Genomic DNA, 13,860 nt, shown 5'->3' with positions numbered 1-13,860 from the left:
CAACCCCACCTTTGCCTGTTGGTGTACAAGCAATGGCCAAAACATTTTGCCAAGAATGATGAGCGGGCAAGCGCAAAAACAACGAACGAATGTCTACAAAACAAAAAAAGACGCCCGAAACGGAATCTGTTATCGAATAACGCCAAGCGTAGGGTTTAGCGGGGAAGGGTTTATTTACAACCAATATTATACCAATACCTTCCGAAAGTAATTTTATGTGATTTATACAAAAACAAACAAAAAAACAAAATGGGGAATACTTGATGCTGAGATACATAAGCCGCCGTTCGGGTTGATGGCCGGCGGCCATACACGGATACGCGGGGCCTGACCGGAAGCGGCCCACTTCCAAGTCGGCCACTATACAACTATTGTTAACGGATGGTGTATGTGTCTTAGGGTTATGGGCAATGAGTTTACTACTTAACAAACAAACGTACACCTAGCGGAACGGTGCAGCACACACTGGCAACCATCCCGTTCCATTTCATACACCGCACACCATTTGCTCAATTTACAGAACCGACGGTGAGTGAAAGGTTTTTTGTTTTTTTAAAAATGGCAACTCAAAATTTGTGCGTTACGGCAATCGCCACGTCATGGGTCAGATCGAAACGAATTTCGCAAACAATGAGATGTAACGTTAGCAAATCGTGCGCCATCACAAGCAGATGTGCTTTGTTATCTGTTCCAACCGCGCGCCAACAATTGTTCCCCGGGGCAAAAGGCACTATCGGAACGCAGTTGGCGTCGTGCTTTCCAGTTGCCAAACGTGTAAATGTACGATCTTTGCTGTACGCACTCTCTTTTGCAATGTGGCAAAGCGTCCCTTTTACAAACCCTTTACACACACCGCTGTGTGTGTACTGTAAAATGTAATATGTATTAGCTCGTAAGTGTATAAATAGTACGGTGGCTAAGGTCCGGTGGGGATAACATGTAATTCATAAACAAAACCAACACACACACACAAAAAAGAAGCAAACAAATCACAAACACACAGTACGGGAATGGTTTGAGTAGAACATCATATGGAACAACAACAACAGCAACAAAAAACATACACATTAAATGTAAGACTATAACAGGCAGGCAACAGCACCCGTGACATTCGAGATGAGGATCGCTTCGAAGCGTGAGTGATGGGTACACATTGTATCGAAATAGTTTAGGAATGATTAGCGACGACTCAATTGGAAAGGCGAAATACCATTGTACGCACCGGTTTTGTGGGACCGGAAACGGTCTGGGAACGGTAGCGCGGTACGGAAACCCCGCACGGTGACACTGTAACGTTTGTACGAACGGAAACAAAGTGGACAGAAATAAAACGAAGACAACAGTAACGTTTTACGCTTGGTTTTGACTGTTTCCGAATGAGAAAGTTAGCTGGACGATGCACTGCCAGATCATACGGTAAGGCGAAGCAACGAATCTGAGAAAGATATCCGAGCATCTGAACGATTAACCATGGCTAAATATTGAAGAATTCCTAACTAACTCTCGAACTCCAACTGAAAAGTCCCAACGAGAATTGATAGTCCAATAAAATAATTCCTCCAGAGCTCAAGTCTGCGTTCTTCAAGGTTAGTCTTCTCGCATAAGCCGATGATATCGTCTACTGATTGTCAGCTTCAGATGTCTTTCAGCGTACTAGACGTGTTTGTCTTTTCGCCGGTAGAAGGTATTATGGCCTGTTCTTCATATAAATATTCGCTTCAATATAGTCAATATACTCTTCAATGTTTATCAAAATTAGTCAATACCATTTAGATCTGCACCGGAGTTCTTGTATGTTAAAGCTACCGATTCTACGGACAAACCCTAAAACATGCTCCGTAATGGTCTTGGAAGTGTCTGCAGCAGTCGTGCAGCATACTCAATAACGGAATTGATGATAATATCGATCAACTGTAATAATTCTCTAGATTCCAGAACTTCAGCGCTGCATGAGGTGCTTCCGCACCTTCGCGCAAGGACTTAAGAATTGAGACTTTGGCTATTCAATTCCACAATCAGCAGGGACTTTTGGCAAAGGACGTTACTGCTGACGACAAACATGTCTACGGACGGTCGGTCCCTTGACATATGCAATCCCTTTTCAACCACTTTTCTTCAATCAGGCTAAACAAGAGCGAAGTACGCAGCCAACTTACACAACCGATCCTTCAAACGGATGCATTTGGATCTCTTTCCGATCTTCAACATCCGTACCGCTTAGTTCGTTTTCAGGAGTCCTCTAAACCGCTCGTGGTGGAGCGTCTTCGTCTATTAATCCATTATCTCGGCCTTTCAGGCGGACGCATCAACTCCATCACTCCGTCCTCTATGGACGACCTAAAAGGACTTTACGGGCTGGGTCGTCCGGTGTCATTCTCATGACATGACCAGCCAACCGGAGCCGGGAGAGTCTTAATCGTTGTAAGACAGTAATTATAGCGGCTTCTCCATTGTCCTTTCCACACATATACGGAGCCAAAAATCCTTCTGAGCATCTTCGTCTCAAACGCGACTAATAGGGTGTCTTCAGGTTTGGACAAAGTCCATATCTCAGAAGCGTATGATAGTAGTAGAACTATATAGCTTCTTTATAGTCCCAGCTTCTTTCGTCGTGACAGGTAAACACCTGAGTGGAGAACTTGCCTCAGACTGTAGTAAGACCGTCTTCCTGTTCCTTTAATTCCTCGAGTTGTAGCAATTTGGAGGGGTCGTCCTTTTTGAACAGAACATCTTCGAGTTCTCCTTCCATAGCGCTAGCACATGTTACTAGAAATTAACCACTACTGCGATGCGTTTCCCTTTTGCCGCCTCGTTTTGTTTACCAATCAGCAGCACAACGTTTGCAGCGATCACTGCCCATGAACTAGTCCTGGTAGAAATATTTAAAAAAACTCACAAACTACAACCACCAATCCCATCATCACGGCACGGCGGCCTGATAACACTGCTCGAATAGCATGACGTCCCAGTTACGTGTCATCGATACTGTCGGTTCGGTTCGCTCCGTACCCGATTCATTATGCGCCAATAATCTGTGTGTGCTAAATTTTGCACCACGCACCACGAAGAGGGTTCAATATCAATGGCATTTGCGATGGCGAATCTAGAGCATAATGGTGCACACGAAGGCTTACGCAACAACACAATACCGAACCGGGGGAGGGAGAAATGCGTAGGGCCACGCGGTTCTGATTATGGGTGCTTTTAGCCCCGGGGCGCACTATCTTCGTCCGTATCTTCACACTTTTCGGGTGTGATAACTCTATTGATTCGCTGCGCTATCTATGCCCCAAAGTCATAACAACCGGAATCGGCAGCACCGGTTGCACCAACAGCATACCAAATACAGGACCCAACGGTATGGAGGAAACATGCAAAACCATTCCGAAAAACAATCTTGCCAGCTTTGACGAACTCCACCGATCGACTTGGCGTCACTTCACATCACGACATTTGCAAATAATGCACACCCAGTATTGCTGTCCGTATCAATGCCTCGGCGGTACGAAGTGCTGCCGCTGCCAGCCGGGCCAGCAAAACAATCAACAAAACCACGCACACCAGCACGCCCCCCCCGGTCCGGCGCGATGATCGGGTGGAGTAACGAGTCGGCATCACTAAAACAGGATTGATAAGCGGTGAATATGACGATAGTTGTGGCGTTATTTTGGGCGTTTTTAATCGTACCCGCGCGGGATGCCGACCAGTCCAGTGCTGGCAGCCTGTTGATACGGTGGTGGCGTTAAAAGAATCGCGATCTGGTAGTGGACATCCGATTGAACTACTAATCTTATTCCAACAGTCACTGGAAGTTCGTTAGAACACATTCGCCGTAGCTCTTTTGTGGTGCAGTAGTGAAGCGTCTATACAATTTATGGAATTAACCGCCAAACGATGGATGTGAAGTTACTGAAAACGAAACAAAATCCGGTATCGCTTCCCGCCCGAAGAAACCATGGAAACGCAAAAGGTAAAGGAATCGTAACGCCTGACAGCTGTCTAGCAAATGCCCGTTGTACAGTTGGAGATGAAAGTAAAGCGCAAAACCTCCTTTGATTACTGTTCCGGTGTCCGATTATTTCTAACTAGAAAATAAAATAGAATTCCGTCGTAGTCTAAGCTGCGAATGAGTAAGTGATAAGCGTTCGGCAATCTTCTGCCCTAAACAACCAACGTGTAAGGAATGTAAAGGCAAATACCAATAGGAAATCGTTTACATTTTGAGATTGCTGATTCGTGTTTGAGTCGCAATCCATCTACAAACATTTAATAAGTTAAAGTCACATTTTTCGTCCGTACCAACACATAATCATTCATGGCGCTTTGCTATTAATGGCCTGTAGGCACATGGTAATGGGTGAGATTGAACACACCGAGAACGCTGCTTTTGCCCACATGGTTAACAAGGAATCACAATGCACCACACACCCTGCTACAGCGTGCGCTTATCTCTTGCGCGATGCGTACATGACCTTCGCGTACAGCGCACGTTATTGTTTATGCTGATCAATATGAGGGAATCGCATCGGCCGTACATTACCGCAAGCCGGCTATTGATTACACTTGCAGTACAGCTGCATATATTACAGCAGATACAGTGCATGTTTGTGTGGTTTTTTTTCTATTAGCCCTCCTCTCGATAGCTGTGTATCGATGAAAGTTTTTCTGCGTACGAAACATAATCACTGTTTTCGTACCGATCAATCATCTAACGTGGCTAACTAACGAGCTTATCAGTTCAGGATACATGGAGTGGTGCTTTTCTCTGCTAATGAATAATGCTCCATCCATTAGCGTAAACAACTGCCAGCGGCTGTGTAAGTTTTACTAAGACGCTCGGTGTACTAAAAAATGTACTAAAATATAGCGAATGGTAGGACCTCCGTACAGTGCTGTACTCCATGCAACGACACGCCATTGAGTTGATAATCGACGATACGATGGGAATCAAATATATTCCACTTTGCATAAAGACCTGCAACAACATTATTGGCTTAAAATAGTTCACGAGCGACTGATGCTTAATTTATGCTGCAATCTTCAACGTATCTTTACTTAAAAGTAGTACAGTATCATACCTCAACATTAATACAACTAGACAGTAATGATCTTCGATGACTTTGTTCAAAAACAATTCTTAAAAGCTGAAGGTACTTCATAGAGTATGTTTTTAAGAGCTCGATTTTGGTTGAAGTATTTCTTCATTCTCTTAGGTAGTTGTGGAATTTAAATAGAGTTAGGATGTGGATCCAATAGACTAGACTATAGACTAGCATAGACTTAGATGTGCGTATGGATCTCTATTAAAAGATGTTCAGTATGTTTTATTTCAATAGACAGAACTTCAGAGTACGATTAGTCGGGAGTGTGAGTGATTTCTAATAAGCTAATTATGGTGTTGGTATTGTACTTTGTGGTCAGTCTTTATGTTAAAGTTCTTTGAGCTCTCTTAAGTCTGCTGCAGGTGTCTAAACCGCTCACGGTCGAGTGCCTTCGTCTGCCCATCTATTATCCCGACCTTTCTGGTGAATGCATCAACGCCATCACTCCATCTCAATTTGGGCCTATCACGCTTCCTCTGTCCTCTGTGGACGACCTTAAAGGACTTTACGGGCTGGGTTGTCCGGTGTCATTCTCATGACGTGACCAGCTCACCGGAGTCTGGCGAGTCTAATCCGCTGTATGACAGTGAGTTCACCGTAAAGCTCGCGGAGCTTGTCATTTTAGTGGCTCATCCATTGTCCTTCTACACACACGCTGCTAAGTGGATTTCGTCAGTTTTGTACAAAGTCCATGTCTCAGAGACGTACTGAAACGAGTACCCATTGACAGGTGTTTTGAGTAAAGAAGTTTCCTCAGAGTGTAGCAAAAGACCAGTAGGAGCAGTCACAGCGTCAATCTTGTTGTCAGAGCTGATCAAAGATAGATGAATTTGAAGGTGCGATTACTTACCCTTGCGTAAGTTGTTAGCAGGGCCACTGGTGATGTCACTATCAACTAGGTTTTTGTCTCGTTAATCTCCAAAACGAGGGTTTCCCGCCGCCTACTCAATCTTTTGGTAAGCATCCGCTAAGAAGACGAGCCGTAAACCAATGATGTCTGTGTCATCATCGTATGCCAGGATCTGAATTGACTTATAGAAGATGGTCCCCAAAGTATCCACCTCCAAGTCCCGGAGGGCCCTCTCTATCGCTAGGTTGAAGAGTAGACAAGCTAGTCCAACTCCTTGGTGGTAGCAGTAGCCTTATTTATACGCTACATGCATTTTTTTCATGTAAAATAATAAATGTACATTAACAAACGCATATTTCTTCCAGCACTATGTATCATATGCACCACTACCACACTATCTATTTTATGCTTCACAATGGGACTGTTCTTCCACATCTATAAACCAACCCAGCTGATACTAGAAGATCGTCTAACGATGCGACAAATTATGCCATACTTCCAATGGTGGAAAGACACCGACGACGTACTGGTACGTTGAGAACATTCATCGCATTTGTTGAACCTGCCTGTTAACCATCACCCGTGTGATCCCTGCATGTGTCGTTCGTAGGTTACGTGTCGAATATTCATCTTCAACGTTACCAACTCCGACCGCTGGATGGATGGGACAGACGATCAGCTAATGCTGAGCGAAGTGGTCCCGATCGTGTACCGTGAAACACTGGAGCACGAAAACATTACGTTTCACGCGCACAACTCCACCATGTCGTACGTCACCAGGAGACGGTTGGTGTTTCTGCCCGACCGCAATGTCCCGGGCATACTGAACAAAACTATCATCGTGCCGAACATTTCCGTGCTGGTAGGTGTGGTTGGGAAACTCTTGCTGTTTTCCCTCCATTTACTGATCATGCAGGGGTTTTCTATTGTCCTTCAAAAGGGTGTTGCCGCTAGAATGGAGGATGCACCTTACTTAGTCAAGCGTACGCTCAATTTTATGATCACCATGTCCGACGATACCGTCTTCAGCCGCATGACAATCTACGACTACTTGTGGGATACGAGACCACCGTTTCTGAACAAGGTCAGAAAGTTCGTCCCGAGCATGGTGCCCTCCGAAAATGTTGGCGTGTTAAAAACGGTACGGCACTGTTCTCACCCCTCCCGTCCTGGCAATTCCTGCTCTAATTTATCTTTCAACAACCATCCACAGATGTACGAAGATAACGAGGACCATGTAAACGTGCGGCACGGGAAACACTACGGCGACGAGCAGTTTTTCATGATGAACACGTACGAGTATGAACCTACGGTGCCAGGCTTCAGTCTCGCCAAAGGTGACTGTTTCGCTTCGATCCAGAACTCCTCCGAAGGTGCGACTTATCCGCAAAACCTGAACGAACACTCGGTGCTGGTCTACTGGCGCAAAACGCTCTGCCGCGCAGTGCCACTGTACTTTGAGCGTCGGGTACAGAAAGGTCCCCTGACGGGGTACAAGTACTCACTGCCGGATGATTCGTACGATCGTTTGCCGAACAGTACGGCCGACTGCTATAAAGGGCAGTACGGTTTGCTTGAGGATGGAATGACGGACACATCCAAATGTTCACATGGTGAGTTAATCCATAGAGATATTTCATCATGATTTCGGTGAAGTTGAGAGAGATTTACGGACAGTGAATAGAGGTTGATCAGCTGTTTGTCGTTATGACTTCTGTATAATCACAGAAGTACAAGGAGGATTAAGTTTCTTTAAATTCAAGATTCAAGGAATACGTGAAAACTAGAGGGATATTGAATTGAAATTAATGTTGTAGGTTTGTCTATGCCATCACCAAGACCACCAAGACGGGATGCTTCATTTTGTTTGAGATAACATGATTATGAAGAAGAATACATAGCATTGCTTTGGGTATCACACTGAACCGATCTGGAAGATCACTTTGACAAACTACTCATATTTGTCAGTGATTTTTGACTAATACATTAGATTAGCTTGTTCTGGAGCCGCTGATCAGTGAAACTCCTCAGAGCCTAATTAGAAATCCTCCGACTGCAAAAGCATGGCCGCCCAGGGAAGTAGTGGGCATCTTAGAACACTAACTATACCAGAAAATGCAATAGTATCCTAATATTCGTTCAACTGCAATAATATGATAGTAAGATTGTTAAAGTTATTGGATTTTCGCTCGAAGGATACTTCGCTACCACCTCTTTGAGATAGAATATTGTTTTTATATAACACCACAAAGGTAATTCTGACATTCTCAAGCCAATGTTGAGGCTCTAGGTAGAACCTTTCACAAGGCAGTACTACTACTACGTTAAGTTGTTAAATCAAATCGTAAAAGAAATCACGATAAACATTCTAATCTAATGCTTATAAATAGGACAGTAAGTTAAATCACTTATTTAATGTTAAACCCAACCAAAAGTTGTGGAAATCCCACACCCACAGATGACCAATACTTCAAATGTCTCCACACAGTAGCATGCACAATGCACAAATATGTGCAGTATGTAACGGTAGAGAAATTTATCACCCATTTTAACTATCAATTTCATGCTCAAACACGCTGAAGTATATTAAATTTTAGGTAATGTAGAGCAAGGTTAGGCACACACCAGGGGGGTTTGTTCGTTCAACCAAAAGAAAACCAATTCTCCTTCCCTAAAGCTGGGGGGGCCGCCACTAAGCTTTCGGGGTGGGGGGGTGATGAGAGGTTTGTTTGGTTAAAGTCAACCAAGTGCCCCAGCGCTCAGTAATTATCAACCACAGTCGAGCGTAAAAGTTGTGTTTTGTTGCGTCTAACTGGGACGGTATAAGGGGGGCTCTGTAGTTGGAAAGAGCTAGCGAATTTTTTGCTGTGTTTGCTCTTAGCTGCACGACACGTCTACGATCTGAGCTAAACAAGGATCATTATGCTTAACACAAAAGAGTGTCAATGTCAGCAAATGATGATTGGTCTGATTCTTGCATGCCGCAGTAACGCAGTGGTTTCGTTATCGCTAGCCATACATTGTCTTTGCCATTGGGACTTCCTATACTCAGCGAACGGTGGATCGATACTTAAAGCTCCACAAAAATAAAACGTTCTGTCGTGACACGTTCTGTTTAGGTTTAACTTATTGCGCAAATAAGTTCACACCATACAGAAAAGTGAGAAGAAATCAATTAAGTTAGTCTACACTTTAGTCTCTATAAACTGATCTTCTATTTCTACTCCTTCCAGATGTTCCCATTGTCGCCACCAGTCCACACTTTTATGCGCGCAATTTCTCCAACGCACATAAGATAACGGGCATGAAACCAAACCGGGAAGAACAGCAAAGCTACACGATTGTCGATCCATCCTTCGGCATACCGTTGGATCAGTGTGCCCGTACCCAGACGAATCTGGCCATACCGGAGCTTACCGGCTATTCGCCCGAAATCAGACGCTTCAGTAACATGATCATACCGTTGTTCTGGATCGAATATGTACGGGTGACTCTCTATTCTAAGTTGGTTGCCTTCCCACGCAGAACTTAATGCTTTTTCTTCCTTTTTATCGGGGTTTTTTTTTCCTAAATGCAGCATCAGAAAGAGCTACCATCGTACATCGTGCGGACACTGCAAGCTTTCTACGTAATACGGGACGTCGAACCATACATGCCATACGTGCTGTACCTCGCCTTTATACTACTGCTGGCAGTTGCGTTCCGCGAGGCAGCACGCTACAAAATGCAACGCAAAATAACGCCTACAAAGTGTACAAAACCGAACCTGACCAGTCTCTAGCACGCAACGTACAACAGTAGACCTGCGTGCGCCCGTTGTAATAAAGCCCATAACACTTCACCGGTCATCTTCATCGTGTGCCATCCGTTTTGTGATAAATCAATCGTTAGAACCTGATAAATATAAAGCTTGTAACGAACGTACCAGTTTTGCTATATAATTTTGATTATTCTTCATTCGGAATTCCCTTCTTTATCTTTTATTTCATAATTTTTGCAAAGGCTCTTTAAAATTATCAACAATCTAAAGTCAGCTTAACATAATCTATAATTTTCTGTTTCCCACAGTGTGTGAATGGTTTTCATTTTTTGCAATATCTACACAAAAAATTGGGGGGCGTTTAATATGTGTTGTGTGTTAAATTAAAGCAAAATTTCGATAACATATAAATACAATGCAAGCTTCACTTATTTATTAAACCCCCCTACTTTCTAAACGCTTTGTTTTTGGGTATGTGTGCGGAGTATCTTGCTATACGGGACACGCGGGTAACAACAAGATGGTGGTAAAAGCAAAAGAAAAAACACTATACAGATATGAAAATATACAAAGCCAATGCCTAACGATAGAACAGAACTGCTGCTATAATTCACATTTAATTTAAGATCTTGCGCGTATGTTCCTGCCCGCTAAACCGTTCGGCATAAATTTTATCACGTAACGCTGGCTGTAGTGCTGGTCCTAGCACCGGTTCTAGGTCTGTGATTCGCTTCCGGAATCGCTCACTGTCTCGCGCTGCCATCTCCCAATCCCCTTTGCGTGCCTGACGGTAGGCAAAGTCCCAGGCTCGCATGACGTGCACCACCGGTTTCAAGTTGAAGCGCACCTGTGAATGAGACGAATGCGAGACGTTACGAATTTGATTACAGGGTTTTACAATAGATAGGACATGGTGAGCACAACTTGCTAAAATCGCGCAAGCGAATAAGATAAACGGTGGGAAGATTTATTGGTAGTAAACTTTCAATTAACTTACTGAATTGCAAAAACTGGATATGGAATCACGTGTCAAAAATTAAATGAACCTCTATTCGATCAGTCTGTTTACGTACGGGTGGATTCAAGAGTTAAGACAATTTCAGAGTTAAGAGATATGACAAAATTTTACAAAATTGTTAACAATTGATGTACAGAAATTATGTTTATTAACAATAAATCATTGTGAATAGTTTTTTATCAAGTGTAATCAATGATAGAATTCATTTTATAACTCAACTCTTGAAACCTCCTACACATAAATAGACAGGCCGATTTGGCATTCACTAAATTGTGCACGCTATTCAATATGCAGTTTTTGCACTTCAGTAAACTAATTGACAGTTAACTATCAATTTTCTCGCCGTTTACATTATTCACTTGCGCGATTCAGCAAGCTGGGCTCGCCATATCCTATCTATTGTAAAACCCTGTAATATTGTTGTATTTACATACTCAAATAAATTAAGAACTAGGTCCATGATAGTTGCTGTATTTCGCCACTCTATATGATCTATTTTATCACTCTACAATAAATACATCCAAATCACAATGTCGTCGATGATTTTCGTTTACCGATTTCTCCTTCTATATATTTACAAAAACATTAATAAAAAAAGCAATTTTGCTTTGCAAGTGACCCAAATAGGCAAAAGAACGAGCATGCTCGTTTTCCTCGTCGGACAGCTTCTTCGTTGCGTATCTGTTCTTGATCTTGAACAAATGATCGCTGTACAAACATGTCAAAGTCAACATGTAAACCATCACTTATGGTTTGAATGCTCTGAACCGTGAAATGATGATATGAATCATAAAAAAGGGATGAAAAATTTAAATAATATACAAACCATTATTACCGCAAATAGCGATAGTAGCGAAATTTAAAACATGTAATTTACGACACTCATTTTTCAACATTGCATCAGTTACAGCTAATCTACCGTCGATCCGAAGGTATGTACCAGACCGAAGTCCGAAGGAAGGAGGTGGGGGAGATGGAATTTCCGAAAGAATGCTGATTCATGAATGACGAAAGATCAGCTGTAAATGTACACACAACGTTAGTCACCATCGCACAATCGTGTCAACAATCCACAAATAGCGGTGATCATTGACCTTCCGCAATAACGCTAAAATGCTAAAATGCAACAACAACAAAATTAAAAACGCACACGCAAAATGTAATTACTTTTTCATAATAAACAAAAAAAAACATTTAAACCCGTCGATTGAATTATGTTATATTTCTTCAAAGTGTTCTGATAAGGTGATTAATTGGCATTAAGTCGGCAAAAACCAGATCTGTTATTAAAAATATAAAACAAACACGTACCTTCTTCTCCTCGAATCCAGACGATGAGTTAGAATCATCGTTCAGGTCGTCGTAATCCTCACGGAACACGACACTGTCGTCATCATCGTCAACATCATATTCAAACCCATCGGATCCATCCAAACTATTGCCATCTTCACCGTCGTCCTCCGTAAGGTCATCGCTAGTGTAATCACTCTGATCATCTTCCTCGCCCTTATCACCGCGCCACACGTAGCTGATAGCCATGCATAGGTTACGAGGACGCGGACGTCGAGCGGGGCTGGCCGATGGTGTCGTGAACACGTCGAATTCCGTTAACACTACAAACTCTGCACGGTTAGCATCAATATCACATTTTTCTTTCTCCCGATCGGTGATCGTGCTCCCCGTGTCCGGTAGGGGCGTTTCTTTGGCAGGGTGGATTTGTTGTGGATTGCAGGGCGCAACCGGGACAGCTCGCACGTTGTCGGAAGACGCACGAGGAAGCAAACTTTCCTCCGGACCAATGTCTTGCAACGCATCTTGGAAGCTTCCCACACTGCCAGTCGATGCGGGACTGAAACCTGCCGATAGGCATCGTTGAGACAACGATTGTACATCCATTGCAGTGCGCATCGGCATCCCGCCCTCCCGGTAATCATAACCGTAGCTGCAATCGTCGATCGATAGGGCCAGATTATCGTTCAGTATGTCTCTTCGCAGTGCGTGACGTTTTTTGTCCTTTCGATTTTTACCACAGCCTTTGCCACTGGCGTCACTGCCCACGTGCGTATGTTGGTTCGCTTTGGATGGTTCCTTTCGTCGCTTGCGAACACGCCGCGGACGCAGGGCGCTTTGTTCACTGTGCGCCAGTTCCTCCACGTAAACGCCTGCCGGGGTCATGGCAATATCGTCGACCGTGCAACCGTAGTCCAACGGTACCGTCAGCTGACTCTTGCCCATCTTGTTCGTTTCGAATATCGGTATGCAGGGTGTCGAAGGGATGAACGGTTTCTCAACATGTTGATCTTTTTCGGAAGTTTGCACGACGACGGGTTTGGTTCCGTAACGGGTGGGTATGTTGATCCAGTTGCTAAACACACTGATTACGGAGCCGACGAAACTTGGGCGCTTGCGAGCAGTGGGCGATTCCGTGGGATCAAACATTTTAAGGTCAGCCAGCTGTTCGCTGACATCTGCCAGGTGATCCGTGTGCTGCGGATGTTGTTTTGACCATTCACAAAATTCCACTTCCGCCATGGTTGGACCCGTGTTGCGATTATCCTCAGACGACGGATGACAGTAACATTGTTTGCGTTCGGAGAGCATTGCGCACGGCATGAATATTTACACAGTTAGGTGCTACGTACTACTATTTTTTACACCGTCTGGCAGAGCAACCAATTTCTATGTACAGAAAATTTTCACAGCAACGATTGGCAAATTGCAAATCGAAATGGTGGAAATATTACTTCTACTATTCCGCTTGTTACACAGTTACGATATTACAGTCCAAACGTGCGTCATTAGTCATCATCGTTGCGTGCAACATCAACAACATTGGCGTAATTATGCGTAGAACGGGGTGCCCGTTGTTCGACGCAGACGTCGAGAAAGCACTGGGGCTTAAGCACTGATTCTTTTGTTCGGTCGCACCAATACCAGCGACGACTACACCACCAGCTCTGGGACAATGATGTTGAAACTGCCAATAATCCGAAGGTTGACGATTGGAGGTTACACTATTCAATATACACCCTTTCCAGATGCAAAACTTTTCGTCGGACACTATGTTTTTGGCGGGTATTTCCATTATTAACTGTGGTTTTTGGCGTACTTTTCACTTGCGATACTGATC

At 43.7% G+C, this 13,860-nt stretch overlaps 2 protein-coding genes across 2 annotated transcripts; one reads left to right on the top strand and one right to left on the bottom strand.

Annotated features, from left to right (window-relative positions):
• Window positions 1-3,894: 3,894 nt before the first annotated feature.
• LOC128710810 (scavenger receptor class B member 1) lies at window positions 3,895-9,733 on the top strand. The gene is made up of 7 exons (XM_053805662.1): window positions 3,895-3,970; window positions 6,318-6,481; window positions 6,563-6,814; window positions 6,893-7,093; window positions 7,166-7,565; window positions 9,186-9,433; window positions 9,530-9,733. Exons 1-7 carry the CDS (start codon window positions 3,895-3,897, stop codon window positions 9,731-9,733), a joined length of 1,545 nt encoding a protein of 514 aa, XP_053661637.1.
• A 595-nt stretch (window positions 9,734-10,328) lies between these two features.
• On the bottom strand, window positions 10,329-13,331 carry LOC128715202 (uncharacterized). Its single transcript, XM_053810085.1, has 2 exons — window positions 12,042-13,331; window positions 10,329-10,559 (listed from the first exon to the last, which is right to left on the bottom strand). Exons 1-2 carry the CDS (start codon window positions 13,329-13,331, stop codon window positions 10,329-10,331), a joined length of 1,521 nt encoding a protein of 506 aa, XP_053666060.1.
• Between the last annotated feature and the right edge of the window lie 529 nt (window positions 13,332-13,860).

The sequence above is a fragment of the Anopheles marshallii genome, chromosome 3, assembly GCF_943734725.1.
Source record: "Anopheles marshallii chromosome 3, idAnoMarsDA_429_01, whole genome shotgun sequence".
NCBI classification, from domain to species: Eukaryota; Metazoa; Arthropoda; class Insecta; order Diptera; family Culicidae; genus Anopheles; species Anopheles marshallii.
This window is presented reverse-complemented; position numbering and strand designations above follow the sequence as displayed.

Coding starts and splice junctions, on each gene's coding strand:
- LOC128710810 (XM_053805662.1), top strand. CDS start 3,895: ATGGATGTGAAGTTACTGAAAACGAAACAAAATCCGGTATCGCTTCCC. Junction 3,971..6,317: donor AAACCATGGAAACGCAAAAG/GTAAAGGAATCG, acceptor TATTTCTTCCAG/CACTATGTATCATATGCACC. Junction 6,815..6,892: donor TGCCGAACATTTCCGTGCTG/GTAGGTGTGGTT, acceptor GTCCTTCAAAAG/GGTGTTGCCGCTAGAATGGA.
- LOC128715202 (XM_053810085.1), bottom strand. CDS start 13,331: ATGCTCTCCGAACGCAAACAATGTTACTGTCATCCGTCGTCTGAGGAT. Junction 10,560..12,041: donor CTGGATTCGAGGAGAAGAAG/GTACGTGTTTGT, acceptor TCTCATTCACAG/GTGCGCTTCAACTTGAAACC.